Source organism: Chiloscyllium plagiosum, chromosome 5, assembly GCF_004010195.1.
Source record: "Chiloscyllium plagiosum isolate BGI_BamShark_2017 chromosome 5, ASM401019v2, whole genome shotgun sequence".
Lineage (NCBI taxonomy): Eukaryota > Metazoa > Chordata > Chondrichthyes > Orectolobiformes > Hemiscylliidae > Chiloscyllium > Chiloscyllium plagiosum.
The window spans coordinates 24,015,000-24,035,715 of NC_057714.1; the positions used below are offsets into that span (position 1 = coordinate 24,015,000).

At 38.6% G+C, this 20,716-nt stretch overlaps 1 protein-coding gene across 1 annotated transcript in view; it reads right to left on the reverse strand.

Moving 5' to 3' along the window:
• LOC122550236 (alpha-1,6-mannosylglycoprotein 6-beta-N-acetylglucosaminyltransferase A-like) overlaps positions 1 to 20,716 on the reverse strand; it is a 54,684-nt gene that overhangs the window by 1,553 nt on the left and 32,415 nt on the right. The window contains exons 7-12 of the mRNA XM_043690994.1: positions 17,046 to 17,176; positions 16,501 to 16,650; positions 14,551 to 14,697; positions 12,735 to 12,851; positions 6,423 to 6,497; positions 1,895 to 2,052 (exon numbers count right to left, since the gene is read on the reverse strand). Of these exons, the coding sequence (XP_043546929.1) occupies positions 1,895 to 2,052; positions 6,423 to 6,497; positions 12,735 to 12,851; positions 14,551 to 14,697; positions 16,501 to 16,650; positions 17,046 to 17,176 (778 nt within the window). The remainder of the gene's footprint in view (positions 1 to 1,894; positions 2,053 to 6,422; positions 6,498 to 12,734; positions 12,852 to 14,550; positions 14,698 to 16,500; positions 16,651 to 17,045; positions 17,177 to 20,716) is intronic.

The window sequence follows — 20,716 nt, forward strand, 5'->3', positions numbered from 1 at the left end:
AAATTCTATTTCCTTTGCAATATCAACTTTAGCAATGTTTACCAATCAAACCTCTGTTACCCCCTACACCATAAACTCTTGTATAGCAACCTTTGACATGACATTATCAAATGCTGCTGAAATTCCAAATACAATATGTTCACAAATTCTCATGATCCAAATTGCTTGTTACTTCTTTAAAGATCTCTTAATAAATTAGTCAAACAGAATGTGTTTCATTCAAGTAATTGACTGGAAGCACTCACAATTGGTCATTCAAATGCCTCAAAATATGCGTTATTTCATATCACGTTGAATATTCACAACAATGTTGGTTTGCAGTGGTTATAATGAAAATGATTTGCCAATATAGCTGGAAGGTCTTACCACTAAAAAGGACATTTTAAATTGTTCTTGTAACTTTAAAACTCTTTTCTCAAATTTTTTTTCAAAAAAAACTTATCCAATATTCTATGCTAGGGATACCATTTTTCATCACTTACAGACTGATTCTCTCCTTTTGGATGGTGACACGATTCTTTGTTGTGATGCATTTAAATCTGTGGCATCAATTACTCACTCTTCCAAATATGATCAAATATTAGCCATACGCCCATATCTCGTACAGTTACTTTAATTGATTGTTTATTTTCTTCTTTCATTCTAAATACAGTGGTTGATTCTTCCTTTAAAAATAGCTAATGTGATCATGTTATGGTATTTTATCTTTATTTTTGTTTAAAATTCAACTCCATTGATAGCTGGATGAGATCATAAATTAGAATAAAATTTGTAAATCCAGTCACTTATAAAGAACAAAGTTTTGCTTCAATAGAGAGAATAGACAATGAATGCACTTGAGTCCAACATTAATATTTCTGCCTCCAAGTTGAAAGATTATGGTCACACAGACAAGGAGAGATGAGTGTTCTGTTCTCTGAACTGACATTTCAGAGTAAACATATCTGAGTACAGCTTTTGAGAAATCCTGCTGTACATTATTTCCTCTCTCTTGCTATTGGTAAACTCTCACTATGAAATGAAGCAAAGTCTTGCAAGCCTACCTACAGGAACTTCAAATACATTCTGGCAAGTAGGAGTTCAGTGCGTTTGGTGCTTACATAACATTTTTGATGCCATTTGTGAAGCTGCCTAATTCATAGTTGGAGGAGGAGTATTGATAAATACCTGTGTAATCAACTACAGGCTGCATGCCACCAAAGGCAATTTACCTGCATCAGTGGCAGTCACCTATTTCACTGCTATGTTAAGTTATATCACTATATTGCTTCGCAGAGGTGACTTTGTGGTCATTTCCTCTTAAGCTTAACTAATCTGTTCAAGAACTGAGGATCTATACAACTGGAAGATCTTTTGATTGTTTAAAAGCAATATTCAAATGGGTCAAGCTAGAAATTAGTTTATTATGGAGTACGATCTCCAATATCTCCAAAGCATTTGAAATAAAAACAAGACATAATCTAACGTTACTTAATTTTGCAACTGAGGTTTTGACTGCAGACATTAGTTGTTGCCATATGTTTGGGGGGGGGGGGGGGGGGGGGGGTTGGGGTTGGCCTCTATAGCACATAGAATTATTGCATTATGGTATCCTTAATATGGCTGTTGTAGTAGTCATTTTGTGAAAACGGGCACACAACAAAAAGAATTTCCCAGTTAGCTAAATCCTGCCTTTTGTCAGTGTATGGTTTTACAAGCTTATCTGTCATTTACTGTACTTACCTCTCTCATGAAGAATTTAACTTGCGATTGGACAATAGAAAACAATTTTGAATTAAATCATTTGAACACCTGTGTTCACAACATTTCTAAACTCTAAATAAGATCTGAACTTGGGAATTTCCCTGTAACAGGAGGTGCAGTGACAATATTAAGGTTAGGGCAGAACTCTTACCTCTTAAGCTCTACTTCTTTGTTGAGTTGATAGAAGAAAACAGGTTCACACATTAATTGCTCTCTTTGGCAGGCTTCAACACATGATTCGGAAGGTTGGGCCATTTTAACACTAAGGGCAGTTTGTGGTGGCCATTTTTCTCTTTGACGGCAGAAATCCTGCAGTTAAACCATTAAATTTACAAGATTAGATTCAAAGTATTCTTGATCACCAACTGCACTGAACTGAACATTCAGAATCAGAGCTATGAAGTGGGATATTACAATTTTGGGTCTCTTGGCTGTAGTGGGCATTTTAAACTATCTAAAATACAGATGTGTGATGATACTACCCAAAATCTAAACTGAAGTGACCACTTTAAATGCCAAAATGACCCCCCGGACATTTGCAGAAGCAGGCCATTAGGTCAACAGGCCACAGGGAAATCCATCGCTGACATTGTCACATTCTGTGCAGTGGCGTCAGGATCTTCAGGGGGAAGGTTTGGTGAAAAGACTGCAGTAAAGGATCAAACAGGTGGGGATAAGAGGTGTTTCTCCTCCTTGGCAGGGAGGCATGCCAGCACTTCACTGCCTGGCCATCATATGACTGTTTGTTGCCAGATTGATGTTTGTTTGTCAGAATTACTATTAGTGGGTTTTTAGGCAGGCAGAGGGAGCAGCTAGGTTAAACATTTTTTGTAGGCCGCAAACCTTGAAAAAAAACTTTAAATGGAAAACACAGATGAGATTCTTGGAAGCTGCAGTGTCCTCTCTTTGAAGTGACAAGGCACTCACTGCAAACCTGAACCTGCACAAGTGCTATGTCACCTAGTGGTGGTATGAACAATAAATGTAGTGCAAAATTGTCCTAAACCTAAATTTGCATCTGGGAGGGGACTTTGGGAGAACGTTCTAACAATTGAACCACTTTATGATTTTAATTGAATACGATGCCTTTTGCAAATGCCTTCACGTACACTTGTCCAACCACTACAAAGTAAACTTGAAAATTTTAACAGCTGGTAATAGCTACCTGAGATACTAATTTACCTGATAAAGAGAGTAGAGCATGCAACCCTGAAAAAGTGGAGCAGGCAACAGGATAAAATAATTGAAGGAAGTCAGTGAGAGCAGGGAACACAAGTCTTAGGGGAAACAGCATGAGAAGCATTCCTGCCTGTCTGTGTGGAGTTTGCACATTCTCCATGGGTTTCCTCCGGGTGCTCCGGTTTCCTCCCACAATCCAAAGGTGTACAGGTCAGGTGAATTGGCCATGCTAAACTGCCCACAGTGTTAGGTGCGTTAGGGATAAATATAGAGTAGAGGAATGGGTTTAGGTGGGTTTCTCTTCGGAGGGTAGTGTGGGCTTGTTGGGCCGAAGGGCCTGTTTCCACACTGTAGAGAATCTAATCTAATCAATCCACCTTTCAGCGATCAGGTTCCGAGAATCAGTGAACTTGGAGATTGGATAATGTGGACTAAGAGTACAGAAATAGATCAAGATAATTATAGGTAGCAAGTCCCTGACAGCAATCCACCGGAGAGTTCAAAGTAAGGAGCTTGAGTGTAACTGATCTTCTGCAGTTGAGTGTGATGTTTTCTCTAGGCATTAGAGTTAAGACAAGTTGTTGAGCACCAGTGTAGTACATGACAGACAGGAGTATTGGATAAGGGTGATCAGAAAAGCATTACTGATAGAGGAATTTGAAAGTTTGCAGAATAGATAGTAGTTTCTGTTACTGCAGATGTGATTCCACCATGGTATGTTGCTTCTCTAGTACCAGGGGACAACATGCCACCAAGTGACTTCAGAATATTCAGAAGGGGGATGATAGACCATGGGATGAACCACCAAAGGTAAAGAGCCATGTTTGTATCAACAGCAGAGGTAAAAAGAGGGATGATTTTAGGAGGAGGGAAGAAATTAACATGCAGAGCCTCTAATGTCATAACCTCCAGATCAATTCTTTTACTATATGCTAGTAAGGAGAAATAGGAGTATAACACAGATGTATGAATGTCTGGAAAGATGGAGCAAGATCTGGACAACATTTAGGCTGGTCTGATAAACAGCAAGTATATTTGCACCACTCAAGTGTCAGACAACTTGCACTTCGAATGAGAGAACGTCTAACCATTTCCCCTCAGCATTCAATGGCACTGCTTTCATTCTACCTCTTAACATCAAACAACTTGCATTATCAAGCACTGGTCATGATAGAAATGTGAACACAACAATCACATAAATACCAAGCTACCAGAGGCTGGATATTCTACAGTAAATAAAGCCCCAAAACCTTTGAGTATTCTTAATTTATCTGGACAATTACAACTCCATCAACACCAAATATGCTCAAAATCATAACAGGCCAAAGAAACCTGTTTTATTAGCACCCTATCCAACACCATAAACATTCACTCCATCCAAGTCACAGACACGATTGTTGCAGTGTGTACCATCTAAAAGATGCATTGCCATGACTCACTAAGGCTTCTTTGACAACACCCTTGGACATGTGACTTCAACTGTCTACAACACAGGCAGCAAGCTTTTGGAATACAGTTGTCTCCTCCTTGACCTATAGCCCATACATGGAAAGATAATACTCCTCTTCTGTTGCTGGGTCAAAAACCAGGACATCCTGACCCAACAGTATTCTGGGTATACTTGGACCAAATGCTGTGACAGTTCAGGAAGATGACCCACCATCATATTCTCCAGATGCATTAAGAATATTGCAAAGGGTTTTGGGAGTCATTTACTGTAAAATACCAGCCTCTGGTAGCTCAGTATTTGTGGCTGCTGTGTTTACATTTCTGGTTGTTGCAATCAATGCTTGGTGATGAGAGTTGTTTGATGATAAAGGATGCAAACGACAGTAATACCATGGAATGTTAGACTGTCTTTATGGAAGAGCCAGAATTGTCTGGCACTTGAGTGGTGCAAAACATATTTGCACTATCAGTATAATGGATGATAAGCAACCTCCACATTCCATAATTTAATTAAAAATGTGAGGCAGAAATGATTAGGGCAGTCAACATAACATAAAAAAAGGCACTCATGATTTAGTGCTTGAAACATGGAGGCAGAAATTTCAGAAACCAAGGAAGAATCCCATCTCTATTGATAGAGAAATAGAGCTCAAAAACACATAGCAGACATGTATGGAAAACAGAAGCATAACAAACTATGAAGGTATTTTAGGGGCAGATTTCTGGATGCAGTTTCAGGGGACTGTATCTGGTTGCTTGATTAAAAACAGAGAACTGTAAAGTGCCATTGCAGCTTGTGTTGATCATTACATTGTGTGATGAGCTTTTCCATGAGACAAGTTGCCCAACATTATCTCCAACAAAAAGGAGACTGACTCAACTGCTCAATACACCCTACAAGGATAAATGGAAGCAGAGTTCAGAATTCTGATAACAACAATCATTTAGAATTTCCAGGAATGTTTACATCTATAGTGGTAGCCTTATTTCTCTTCGTGTGAAGCTAAAATGTGGTGTTCATTAAGAATATACCTTTAGGAAATCAAGGGACATTGATTTGATTGATACTGACAAATCCTATTGATGAATCACAAAACAAGCGTTCTGTATAGTGCAAACATAGAAAAAAAATATAAGGGCCAGTCAGGCAACTAACTAAGAGTGGAGGTAAAGTCTGGTTCAGCAATAGAGAACTCCATTTTCAAGTCCAGAGCTAATCAAAATCAGACGATTAGCTACAAAGGTTAACTAAGGAAGCCTACAGCAAGGACTCTGGTATGCTTGTGTAAGTTTTCCAGCTTATTTTGAGGTTTATATAGATAATTGAATCTAGAAGAAACATAATTGCATCTACTACTCTGTAAATTGATTTGCTACTGGTAAAATAAAATAACGTACCTAACCAATTGATATCTCACCCTGTTTCACTAAAGTATTTACAAGTCAGCCATCAGAAACATCGGTGAATCATAAGGGCATGTTCAAAAGTCATGACATACAGTTCATTGTTACACTGGGTCACAACTATCACGTAGGTATCTGCAATAAGAGCACAACATGGATCCTGAATATAGGATGAGCACATAGTTCAAGTTGTGACTGAGCTAATTTCCCTCAAGTTAAGTTGAAACGAAGTTGTGAAACTTGAAAGTGTTCAGAAAAGATTTACAAGGATGTTGCCGAGGTGGAGGACTAGAGGGATATGGGCCAAGTGCTGGCAAATGGGACTAGATTAGGTTAGGATATCTGGTCGGCATGGACCAGTTGGACCAAATGGTCTGTTTCTGTGCTGTACATCTCTACGACTCTAAGTCACATCTAATAAAAAAAGCTCTTATTGCCAATTCACCAGAAATCTTCTAACATTACTAAGTTGGGATCAACACAGAACCTGCTGGTTTATATGACTCAGCTGTATGCTGGATATAACTATCAAATCATTGGAGATTTTGGAAGTTCTTTTTATACCGTATATTTAGAATTTTTACACAGAGATCCATTTGGAAATATGATTTTTCTAACAATATTCTCAAGTTAAATAATAAACATACTTGTTTTTCAATAAAAACGTTTAATCTTTCCAACATTCCTTCACTTGTGAATTCATATGGCAAATATGGGTCAATCTGTTCAAAAGAAAAAGCAGACAATATTGATTACATTATAATGAAAGGACGAAAGAACTTGTATTTATTGATCATCAAGACCTCCGGCCATCCCAAAGCACATTCCAATCATTTAGGTATCTATTGAAATGTGGGCACTGTCTCAATTGTAGGGTAATAAAGTAGCTGATTTGCAAAAAACGGGCTCCCAGAAATCATAATGAAATCACAACTAGGTTTGTTTAACTTGCTTAATGCTGTTAATTGATAGATAAACATTACCCAAAACATCAGAGAAAATCCCCTGCCTTTCTTCAAACCTCCAGAAATCTTTCCCATTGTCTGTTGAAAGCAGATGGAGACACCAGCTTAGTGTCTCATCTGAGCCAATACCACGCCTTCAAAACATTGCACCATAGTATCTGCAGAGACTTGATGCTCAAAATCTTAGAGAAGAACTTGAACCCTACAGCCTGACTGAAAGACAAGACTGAGACAGAGCTGCAAAAACTAGGCTCTATTACATTTATATCTCAGCAACATTTCACAGTACTAAAACGAAGATACTAGTGCTATACTTGTGCTTGACCGAGGTGCCATCCTTTAGATAATAGTTAAACTGAGGTTCTGTCCTTTTACATGAATTCCAATTTTACTATTACCATTAGTATTTCAGGTATTCTCATAATATTCTTGATATATCTTCAACATGGCTCAGATTTGTCAGATTGTTGCAATGGCTATACCATATATTTGGTGGAGTTGGAGAATGGGGATTCATGATCAGCAAATAAGCTGTTAGGCTGATTCACAGGTCTGACCTCTGCCTTTCTTCTCCACCAAACTCGCAGGGTCATTCTTCTCCTTGCACATTTTTGCATGTTTCTTTCTCCCTCTGCTGTTTCACTGTAACAATTTACACCTGGTCTAGAAATACGTTTTTTGGAAAACTTTCTCATCACCAATTCCTTTTGTTTTGCACCATCACCACTAATTTAATCACTTCTGTCTTCACCTTCTATCCTAACACAGACCTTCCTCTTTCTGTTTCCCTCCCCCTTACATTTTTCCCTGGCTTGACACTTGCTGTTTACTTAACATTTTTTTTCTAATGAAAGATAATCAAGCTGTTGTATTAACCTAGCTTCTCTTGATTTGCACAGAAGCTCTGCAGTGTTCTCCATTCTTTTACTGGAGGAGAAAGTGAGGTCTGCAGATGCTGGGGATCAGAGCTGAAAATGTGTTGCTGGAAAAGCGCAGCAGGTCAGGCAGCATCCAGGGAACAGGAGAATCGACGTTTCAGGCATAAGCCCTTCTTCAGGGCTTCTTCAGCCCTTCTCCATTCTTTTAGTTTATTGTTACAACATCAAAACAATACTATTCTAAAAAAATCTACCTGATTTACCAATGGCCTTCCGGAAAGGAAATCAGTCATTCTCACTTGTCTGACCTTAATGTAACTCTTATGGTTGACTCTTAAATGCCCTCTAAAAAGCCCTAGCAAGCCAACCTATTCAAGGGCCATTAGGGATGGGCACTTGCAAGATATCATTCTTTTCTGCTTGGATCCAATATCAGTGGGCAGACGCATGAACATCTGCAACCAGTTCGAACTGGCTTTGAGAGCCAAGACAAATTGAGGCAAGGCCGTGTTCTTCGGGAACTGGACTATTAGATCCTTTATCTCCTTCACCATCAGATCAGATTACCTGACGGTGCTGGACATATCGTTTAGAATGCTCTACCGGCAGGTTGCAGGCCTATACACTGTGAGGGAATCAGTTTAGCTCAGTTGGCTGGATTGTTGGTTTACAGAGCAGTGTGATGCCAACAGCATGCGTTCAATTCCCATCACCAATTTGAGATTAGCATGAAGGACTTTCCTTCGCAACCTCTTCCCTCACCTGGTTAAAATCATCAGCAGTTGCTTCTCTCTAACTAGAGAGCAGCCCGATGGTCTGGTAAGACTATGGTGACACAACAACACTGTGACAGACATAACTGTATCTGGAGGACCACCAAACCGGTGAAAGATGCCCTTTGGTCTACTTCAACTGAGCATTGCAGACTGGTATTTTCCAATATCCAGGTTTACTTGCTGAACATTTAGGGAAATGTTACTGCAACTGTATAAGATATTAATGTGTCTAGTGTGCTTCCAATTAAACCTGTTGGACTATAACCTGGTATTGTATGATTTTTAACTAGATATAGAGAGGATGTTTCCTCTTGTGAATTAGAACATGAAATCGTCCTTTTAAGATAAGGAGAAATTACTTCTCTCAAAGGATATTGAATCTGGGTAATTCACTTCCCCATGGTGCAGTGGATGTTGGGACAATGTTCAAGGAGGAGATGGACAGATTTTTAATTAGTAATGGGTTGAAAAGTTAAGGTGAATTGTCAGAAAAGTGGAGTTGGGACAGGGATGAGCTCAACCACGATGGTGTTGATTGGAGGAGCAGGCTCATGCGCTAAATTGCCAACTCCTGTTCCTTGTTCTTATGTTCTCATGTTAAAGCATGGGACAGCCGCTAACAAAGCACAGTGAGGAATGACCACCACCTTTTTGCCATAATGTACTGAGAGGCTGTTAACCTACAGAACCTGTTTGGGTGTATTCTTGCATTATAATGTGTATAATTCTTCTATTTAATACATATTCCAATTTTGCATTTGGTTTGAGTTACCAAAGAGTGCAAGGTGTTAAGTGTCAAACGTGATATTTCATTGTATCTATTTCAATGTTCAATTTGAATTATGAATCAAGAATATTTTTGTGAAGCAAACATTAGGGAAGGGCAACAGATGTTGACCTTGCCAGTGTTATGTGCATTCTATAAAAAATTAAGGAAAAATCCTTAAGGTCTGTGCTGCTGACTATACCATAATAATCATGTGCACTCACATGCACACACTCTCACTCCCTCTCTCATGCATGCACACAGACATAAATGTCTATGGGGTGAATTTGCATTTGCAGAATTGAATTTGCAGACACATTCTACTTTGCTCAAAAAGGATACAATCTGCAGGCAGTCAACCCATGTAACATTTTATAAATTCCCACTTTGGAAACAGAACCAGTCTGACTCATGATTGGGATACAGACAGTCTTTAACCTCACACCTTTAATGCACTGGCTGAGCTGAGATGTCACCCTTTGTTTTAAGAAAACCTTAAGTTATCTCGAGAATGTGATTTAAAAGTAGTTCTGGGATTTATATATTAATGAACTGAAACCTGCAACCTATTCTAAAAGATGAAAGACCTAACAGCAATCTAAATTGTTCAACACATCATTTCAGTTGCATGACACTATAAATTCTGTGTCGTACGATCCTGCTTCACAGCTACCTGAGGTAGGAGCAACACTCCGAAGGCTAGTGCTTCTATGCTGTTTTCCCTGGAGCGTCAGAGGCTGAGGGGTGACCTTATAGAGGTTTATAAAATTATGAGGGGCATGGATAGGATAAATAGACAAAGTCTTTTCCCTGGGGTGAGGGAGTCCAGAACTAGAGGGCATAGGTTTAGGGTGACAGGGGAAAGATATAAAAGAGACCCAAGGGTCAACCTTTTCATCCAGAGGGTGGTAGGTGTATGGAATGAGCTGCCAGAGGAAGTGGTGGAGGCTGGTACAATTGCAACATTCAACAGGCATCGGATGGGTATATGTATAGGAAGGGCTTGGAGGGATATGGGCCGGGTGCTGGCAGGTGGGACTACATTTGGTTGGGATATCTGGTTGGCATGGACAAGTTGGACCGAAGAATCTGTTTCCGTGCTGTACATCTTTATGACTCTATTGGACTATAACCTGGTGTTGTGTGACTTTTAACATAATAAAGGCAGAATAGGTTAACCACTCAGAATGGTATAGCCATGAAATCACTATATTCAATAAAGTGTTGCTCTATTTCTAGCAAGAATGGCAAAAGTACTCTTCAACAAAAATGACATACTACAAAATTAAATATTGCTCCAGTGTAAATGATGGGGTTAAAGCTAATTTTGCCTTTAGAGGGAGCTATAGTACAACAATACCAGTATTCCTGCTCTACATTAGTTGCATTTATTTCTCAAAAACTAGAATATAATAACACCTCAAATTTTGATGCTTTGGAGAAAATGAAATTAGTCAAATATAGTGGTAAACAACAGAGTCAATGGTGCAGAAGCAGACCATACAGCACATTAAGTCCATGCTAGTTCACAGTAGAGAATCTAGTCAGTGACACAACTTCCTTTTTAAGTTATTCACCAGCTTTACGTTCACCACTCTCATAGTATTATCTTCTTGTGCACAAAAGGTTCTTTCTCACATCATTCCTGCAAATGTAGCTCAAGTCTGCATCATCCGGTTCTTCTTCAAGTTACCTTGTACGATCAATTAATGGGAACAACATTTCCTTGTCTACTTTTGTACAAACCTGTCACAATCACAAACAAGTCTATAACATCTTTCTTCAGTTTCTGTTGCTCCATGATTAATTCAGAACTTACAAATTAAATTTGTAGCCTCAGCATTGGAGCCATTTTGGTAAATTTCTCTGCACCATCTTAATGAATCTTAGACATGCTTTGAAGTGTGGTGACCATAATTCAATGCAATGCTCTAGATATGTAGGTCAGCATAGCTCTTTTGCTTTTATACCCCCATCCAACCCCATCCCTAGTCTCTCTCTCTTCCTGTGGCATCAAAATGGGACCTTTTAGTCCATATGGTTTTATCCTTCCCCTTGTGCTAAAATTGTATAATCTTACACTCCTTCACATGGACGAACTGGTTGCAAAGGTCCAACAACGTCTCTTCTTCCTCAGGCAACTAAGAAAATTTGGCATGACAGCGAATACCCTTGCCAACTTTTATAGGTGCGCCATTGAGAGCATTCTTCTGGATCTATCACTACCTGGTATGGCAACTGTAGCATTCAAGATCAGAGACGGTTACAGAGTGGTGAACTCGGCCTGGACAATCACAAAGGCCAACTTCCCATCTATAGAATCCATCTACCAGACCCGCTGTCAAGGAGAGGCAGCCAGCATTCTCAAAGATCCATCCCACCGTGGCAATGCTTTTCTACAACCTTTACCATCGGGGAGAAGATACAGAAGCCTGAACACATGCACCAGTCAGTTTCGAAACAGTTTCTACCCTACTGTTTTTAAAATACCAAATGGACTCACAAACTCTTAACATTCACCTGTACCTGTATTTTGTTTACCTATTATTTACTATCTATGTTACTTAACTATGTGATCTTCCCGTATTGCTCACAAGACAAAGCTTTTCATTTTACCTCAGTACACGTGACAATAAATTCAATTTAATTAAACTTCTTATTAAGTTCCATCCATCACATATTATCTAATGAACAATGAAATCAACCTAGACTCTGTAAAAATCACATCTAATTTTTAAAATATGTATAAGATTAATGTGCCTTATTTCATAGTGATGTGACATAGAAGAATGATATAGCACAGTGGCCATTCATGTTTGTGTCAGCCTTTTGAAATAGCTATTCCCTTAGCTTCACAGATCTTTCCTCTTCAAGTTATTATCCAATTGTCGTTCAATAGTTATTATTAACTCTACTTTCACTACATTTTGAGACAATGCATTCACAACAAAGTGCTGTACAAAAAATTCCTGTTCTTGACTCTGGTTTTTTTCCAAGTTTCCTCAAATCTGTGTCCTTTGTTTACCAACCCTTACATCACTAGAAATAGTTTCTCCAGATATATTGACAAAACACTTCATAATTCTGAGTACCTTTGCTAAATGTCTCCACAATAATTTTTGTTCTAAAGAACAACAATCTTACCTTCTGTAGACTCTCCAGATAATATCAGTCCCACATCACTGACAGTATTTCAGTGAATCTTATCTGCATTGTCTCTAAGGCCTTGGCCTTCCTTTTAAAATATGGCATCCAGAATTAGACACAAGATGCTAACTGTGATCGATAAAGGTATAGCACATTCTCCCTATTTTTGCTTTATTTTGTAAAGCTAAAGATCACTGTGTCTTACCACCCTCAAAGCTTCGTCTGCTCTTTATTCCCAGGTCTCTATTTATTAAAACTGCACCATTTAGTTTACTGGCCTCTCCCTACCAAACTGCATTATTTTACACTTCTGTATTTATTACTAATCTGTGTTCTCCTTAGGTCCAAAACAATACTCCTTATTACTCACAGTACAATAACGTATAAATGTTCAACAAGTGTGTACTTAGTGTGTTTTTCCTCTTACCTTCTGTTCCATTATTTGACGCATTGCTTCTTTTAGTTCACTGGGATTGTCAATGTTAACTGTCCAAACATGGGGCTTCCCAATATAAACCTCGGCATATGGATGCTGAGATGAGAGCTGTTAATAGAAATGAAGATTGAGTTTTAATTCCGGATACCTGCTGCATTAACATAATTATCTAACTGATTTTCAGAATGACCAACTTTAGAAAAGAGTAGGGCACTAAAACCAATTTGTAAAGACATTTGAAATTGCAGCAAAATGATTTTCAGGAAAAGTAAATGGAAAATCCTTGAAAAAAAGGAAAGTCTTTTCATCCAATCACATAATTCTCAAGACAATCCCCGTATATAAGTGATTTGACAACAGAAGAAAAAAGAAGAAATCACTGGATCATCAGGCCAAATGTTCAATCAAAATTAACGTCTAAAAATTGTTTTGTATACATTTTGGGCACAAGGTTCATGATTTGCCTCCTGCTTCATGACTTAAGTGCTTTCTGCCTGAAGCTCAGCATGTCTTAAGTTGTTGGCTAGCTGGGAACCTAACATTTTACAAGGCCTAAAATATCCCAGTTATCAACCATATGGGGAACCTGCACAGAACCACAAGGATTTGTGTCTGATTTACAGCACTACAATTCCAAATAAAGGAGCCAAACACCTGAGCAAAATGAAGTGCCTATAGATTGCAGCCCCTGTAGCTCACTTGGAGAGTGGACAGGTGCAGAGAGAGAGAGACATATTTTCATATCAAGTGGTAAAGTTAAACTGCCACGGTTCTGTAAACCAAAGGCTACTCTCTTATTAGAGAGGTTAAATCATGAGAAGTCATCTGAGGGGCACAATGCCTCAGGCAAGGTGACAGGTTCAGAAGGAGAGTACTTCCTGCTAACCTCAACCAGTGTAGGAATTTAACCCAAATTGTTGGCATCACTTTGCACTGGAGAATTTCTGTCCACCAAACTGAGCGAACTGACCCCCAGTAAAATAGAGAGTTATGGTGAAAGGAGTAAACAGGCCTGCAAAATGCCAAGTGATACCAAAATTCCCACACTCGAGCCTCAAGGTCCTGACAGCAGTGCCAAAAGATGTTTAATAATGTCATATGGGCTGTCAGTGGATGCATCTATATGTGACAATTCCTCCCTAGCATACCACTAGTATGCTCAATGCACCACATCATTCATCTACCAGTAGTCCTAAACTCTCAAGATGCATGTCTACCATTCAGATATTCACAAACTTCTGGGATTACATGGCTAATTGACTAGAGCATTTGATCTAGGTGAGCAAGATCTCCACTGAATCTCCCTACTTCCAATGAACAATATTACCACCCCCAGGCTCAACATTTACAACCTTGTTTAACAATTCCTCCTCACTGAGCAACATTAAGGCCCCAAAAGCTTTTGACGTTTCCTTCATTTTGTATCCTCAACCACCATTCCAATATTTAGTTACTTCACTTCCTAATATTTAGCCTCAAAATTTTCCTCGAACCAGAATACCTCATTCTGGCCAGAATATTCCCTTCTTCCACCTTGTCTTCAACCTAATATGTTTCTCTTCCCTTCCCAGCTCCGTCTCTTGGTTCCATTATCCTTAATCCCTACCTGGCTTGTCGTAAAAAAAAATTGTTACAATGTAATACCTTTGGCGATTATATTAATTGGTGTATCATTACCTAGTTAGGAAAGTGGTCAATGAAACACATTTCCCCAGTGCAGTAGAACATTTATAAAAATGGCAAACTAAAGTTATAATTCAACAACTCTACAATTCATATTGAATGATGAATATTTTGTATACAACACCTCTCTGAATGTTGGTTTCCCTTGAAAGAAATTAGTGTTCTTCCTGCTCTTTGGAGGGTTAAATTTTGGATTCAGAAATATGCAACCATTTGCAATTGCTTCAAGGGGTGCTGGGCCTTCATAGGGAAACCCGAGCCCTACAAAAACCTAAAGAATAAAACAATTATTTTACACATTAAAAGTTCATTCATCACTTTCATCATATGAAAAATTCTTACACATTTTCCCAATAACATTTATTGATAGAAATTCTTTAGTAGAAATGTTGTTCTCATTAGGGTATGGAATGAGTACAACTTGAAGGCAGAGATACTTTAATGCTGGTGCTGGCGGATTGGAAAGAAATTGAAATTGAGGTGAAACTCATTTCTGCTTCTTCATAGCCTCATTGAAAAACATTTGCGTGGTCACTGTGTATGGACTACTCAATATTAAAGCTTAATAGCAATGAGACATTGATCACCATTTAGGAATTAACAAACATCAAGGAATAACCATAGTTTTCCAACTATTACCATGGGCTATGTGAATCAGGCTATCCCTTCAAGGGGGAGATAAATGTACTTTCTACAATCATTCGCACTTTAGTGTCTCGGGAATACTACCAAACAGATATCAGTCTTCAAACTTGTATAATCTTGAAGGAGCAAATATTTTGTTTATTCAATATCTATAAATTCATAGATCAAGTCTTGATGAATTCAATGAGTAACGTCGGGTTCCCAAACCTTGAGTTGCGACTCAGGATGAGCTAACAGGGTAATGAGCTCCCCTTCTCCAATGCAGCAAACTGTCAATTGTGGAGATAAAACAAGGTCCTGATAGACTGAATGTGAACAATTTTCAAGAAAAAGTGTCGGCAGCACTTAGTTGTAATGTAAAAATGACATTTACATGACAAAAGCACTATGTTTAAAACAAATAAATACTGCAGATGTAACATTGGTATAATATCATTGCACCTTGAACTAACTCATACTATTTTAGTGTCTTGAGGCAAACAAGTTTTTGAAGATAGTGCATACTTTCTAAATGCAAGATAAAATTTAGGATAACATTTGTATACAGATTATTGGCAAAACTTATTTTAATGGCTAAGAAAATGGTTCGTTACTTAAGCTTTATAAGAGTGTGTCATGTCTGGGAAAATGTGAGGCTATTAAAAGCATCATTTTCTCCCCCCACCGACCCACCCTAGCAGGTAAAAAAAATCTGATTTACCAAGACTTTGTACGCAGATCATGACTGCAACACAGAGTCTTCTTTGAATCCTCCTGCAGAAGAGGTGTCATGGAACTATATAATATGTACACTTCTTGAAATACTAGTCTTGAAAATACGATGCCAAAGAAAACAACTGATCAAGATGTATCATGTAACGTAGTGAAGAGATATTTTGAAGTTAGTGGTTTGTCGATTACGTTGTTAAAGATACACAATTGATGGGCATTGTTTGATTGAAGACGAAGATCCAAAGGCTTCTAGATGGGTTCTTTCAGTTTCAGAAAACTAGACTTAATTAAATATATACTTTCATTACTTTCCAAACAGTTTCCATTACTTCCCTCTGGAGGACACATTATTTGCATATTCAAGTAGGAGCTCCACTGCCTTGTATCTTTATACACATAAAGAATCGAACCATTAATAAAAGAACTGGTTTCAACTATTTGAGTCCTTTGCAACTTCTTTTGTGTTAAATATAATAAACATTGTCATGTGTGGAAAGAGTTTGATTCACTCATATTTTAAGTATTTTGTTTATGTTTCTTGCCATTTGATTAGGTAATGTCACTTCTCTGTTACGATCATGGTATAATTTTTGTCTAAAGAATAGTCCACTGGACTTTGATGAATTAACATTTCTAATTTAAAGGTACATTTGTCTTCTTTTAAATACATCCATAAAACAGATAACAAATTACTACAAATTGTTAATATTTGACAAACCTTAGTCCCTCTTAGCAAGAGGTGAAGGTCATGCCCACTGAGGATCCCATGATTAATTATAAAATTAGGTAAAAGGACATTATTTTCATTGTGAAAAGTACCATGGATCTCAGCATAATTTTTGACAATATCCAGGAAAGATGATTTATCCTGTGAAAATCAAAAAGCATAACTAGAAATAGAACATTCCACACCTTGGCTAACAAAGGCTTCTAAAACAAACTATTCAAATTAAATATCATTAATGTAACTTCACTAAGTTACACCAGCTGTTTAGAAAAAGACAAAAAAATAAAAAATGTTAATTACTTGTTCATAAATCATCAGTAAATTTTATAATGCTCTAGTATCCTGTTCCATTTCATTCACAAATGGTGTGAAAGTAGTGAACTCGGAAATAATAGTAAAAAAATTATTAGTGTTCAAAAGAAAGCACAAGGGCAAAGAGGTTAGCACCTGGAACAAGCAGTAATATATTCTTCAGAATTAAAAAAAAGGCAATAACATTATCAACAGTTTAAGGGATAAAAGAAGACAGTACATACCTTCCAATAGCCCGCCAGTTTACCATAAATCAGAGCTTTATTAGTTCTTGGTATTTTACTGAGAGTAATATTATTACTATTCAAATGCTGCTCCACCACAAAGCCCAAGAAACTGTTGTCAGGTGTATGAGCTGGAAAATACAATAAATTAAACATTCTTGAAGACATTATCTGGTAACACATACTAACAAATATTTATCAAAACATTGAGACCCATTTAAAGATATAGACTGATATCATGTGGTTACTTGAGTAGTGAAAATATGACTACTAAACTGACTTTTGAAGGAAATGCATCATGTAAAACTGACTTCACTTGCTATCTTAACTTCTAATCAACCTGTGATAAAAATTTAATAAGTTGGACAGCTGCTTATTAGAGTAAATCATGAAATTCATGCTCACAAGATAAATAAATGAATGATATTTAAAGTACTTCCAGTATTTACATTCTTTTTCTATTCTAGGTGACAAAGTCCCCATTTATGTTGGGTTTTATCAAATTAGTCAAAATATTTTCAGAATGTTTGCCTCCACAAATCTTTTTTTCAGTAACTTGAAATGTTAAAACAAAATAAAGTAAATAAAAATTACTGCAGGAAAACTTACATATTATTCAATGAAAGGAATTTTGAACACATTAAGTTTTTATTAATAAGATATTTTCCAAAAGCTTGAATTTGATATTTTTGTCATAACTTTAGGAGCTGAAATTAAATAGTGCAGTCTCACCATATGCCATTAATCTAATGTTCTAGGATGCATCAAAAATAAAGGACAATTGAAAATCTTTATTCAAATAAAAAATAAATTAAGTTTTTACTTTAATACAAAAATGATATGTAGGAGCAGTTTGGTGTCATCGTTGACCCCAAGATGAACTTATGATGACATATCTATGCCTGCTTCCACCTCTGCAACATCACCTGACTCCTCCCCCACCCCAACTTACCTGTTGCAGAAACCCTTTATTTACCACTAAACTTTATTTTCTCAAAACAACTCTGGCTCAAACCATTCCCAAATATTCTAACATCCCAAAGTCCTTCAGAAAAGGAAATCTGCCTTCTTTCTGCCTACATTTGACTCCAGACACAAAGCAATTGGTTGACTCCTAATAGACTTCTGAAATGGGTGGAGACAGCAGCATCTGAGGAGCAGGAAAATCAACGTTTCATTCCTGCCTGATCTGCTGTGTTTTTCCAGCACCACTCTAATCTCAGACCTCTGAAATGACCTAGCAAATCACTCAATTCTACCAAATTTCTGCACTAAAGTCCAAGAATAAAAAACTAGGCAGATCACCCAGCATCAATTTAGGAATTAGAAGTTACAAAGTTACACTCACCAAATCAAACCTGAAAAGTTCTCCTCATGAGTATCAGGGAACTTGGACTAAATTTGGGAATGCTGTCCCATAAACTGGTCAAGCAATAGCCTAATATAGACATGTTCATTGAATCATGCCTTACAGCCAATATCCTAGATTCCTCCATCACCATCCCTGGGTATACCACTGGCAGCATCGATTTACCAGAGGTGGAGAACAGTGGATACAGTTAGGAGTCGCATCAGAAATTCTCAACACTGTCTTATGGAAACTCATGGCATCAGATAAAACATGAGCTAGGAAGCAGCTACCTATTATCAACATTATGCTCACCCTTGACTGATGGAATCAATGTTTCTTCACTTTGAGCACCACTTGGAAGAAGCACTGAGAGTAACAAAAGTACAGAATGTACTCCATGTCCCAAATTTTCTAATCAAGCTGATTATAACGTACCTCTGGAGCAGATGGGACTTGAACCTAGGCCTCGTGGCTCAGAAGCAGGGACACCATTAAAGCAACACCTCAGGGTGTCCAAATCCTAATTATCTTCAGCTGCTTTGTCAATGATCTTCTCAACATTATAAGGTCAGAAATGGAGATCTTCACTGATGATTGAATAATGTTCAATACCATTCGTAACTCCTTAGATAATGAAGTAGTTCATAATCTCATGTTAAACAAAATCTATACACCATCCAGGCTTGGACAAATGTTAATGGGCAAGACAATTGCCGTTTTGAGCAGGACCCTTTTTCAGGACTGGGAAGAGGGAAAGGGTTAGAGACAAATAGGGGAACTTCCTCATTATGTCCACATTCCCCACTAACCTTCTTTCCACTCTTGACACCTTCCCTTGCCACAGGTAAGAGATGCAAAACGTGCGCCCACACCTTCCCCTCCATCCAAGGCCCTAAAGGTTAATTTCAAATCCAGGAGAGATTTACTTGTACATCCTGCAACCTCATTTATTGCATCCAGTGCTCTAGATTGGAGAGACTGAGCGCAAACTCGCAGAATGGTTCAGGGAACATTTCTGGTCCATACACACTAACCAACCCCACCCTTCCTGTGGCCATCCACTTCAACACCCCCTCCCACACCCATAAAGACATATCCATTCTGGGCTCCTCCACTGCCTACACAAGGCCACCTGCTAACTGGAGGAGGAACACCCATCTTTCACCTCAGGAGCCTACAACTGCATGGCATGAGCACTGATTTCACCAGTTTCTAAATCTCCCCTCCCACGAACCTATCCCAGATCCAAACTTCCTCCTCAGATCTGCCCTCTTGAACTGACCTACCTGTCCATCTTTCTTCCCACCTATTTGCTCAACACTTCCCACCGATCTATCACTATCACCTCTGACCTTCACCCATCGTCTACCTTTCCCCTTCCCCCCTATTTATCTCTCCAACCCCTTCCCCAGTCTTGAAGGGTCCTGTCCGAAACGTCGACTCTCTTGCTCCTCGGATGCTGCGTGACCTGCAGAGCTTTTTCTGCACCACACTTTACTAACTCTGACCCTCCAGCTTCTGTAGTCCTCACTTATCTCCCAAATGTTAATGGACCACACAGTACAAGGCAGTGACTGTCTCCAACAAGAGGGGATTTAACCATCGTCTTAACATTTATTGGTATTACCATTCCACCATCAACATCCTCTGGATTACCACTGACCAGAAACTGAACTTCACCATCCATTTAAATACTGTAGCTACAAGACATTGCCAAAAAATAGTCTGAAGATTATCCAAACAGCGCCACTCAGGAATGTGGTGGAATTGTCTTCATTTGATTGGATGCATGCAGCTTCAGCAATAATAGAAGTTTGAAGGTTCAGTGCACTATGTGCTTGATGTGGGAGGTCAACGACTCTGGTGTGTCTGGCTCGTATATGTGTGGAAAGTGTGTGCACATTCAGCAATTGACCGAGCATATTGCAGCGCTGACGAAAGAATTCGAAGACCTTAGGCTCATCCGAGAAAACGAGATCTTTCTGGACAAGACCTTCAGCGATGTTATTACACCAATCATGTCAGAAGAGAGCAGAAGAGAGCAAATGATGAGGCAGGCAGAGAGGAGACAGGTGCAAGAGACCCCGGGAGAAGTACCTGTCAGGAACAAGTTGAAGCTTTTGGAAGCAGAGACTGATGACACTGCCAGTTCGCAAGGCGGCCAAGTTTGTCAATCAAAAGTTGCCGCAGAGGCAGAGCGGAAGAGTCGGACATCGCACAGAGGCGTGGTAATAGGGGACTCCATCGTGAGAGGAACTGACCGGGAGTTTTGTGGCAGCAGACGGGATTTAAGGATGGTGTGTTGCCTTCCTGGTGCTAG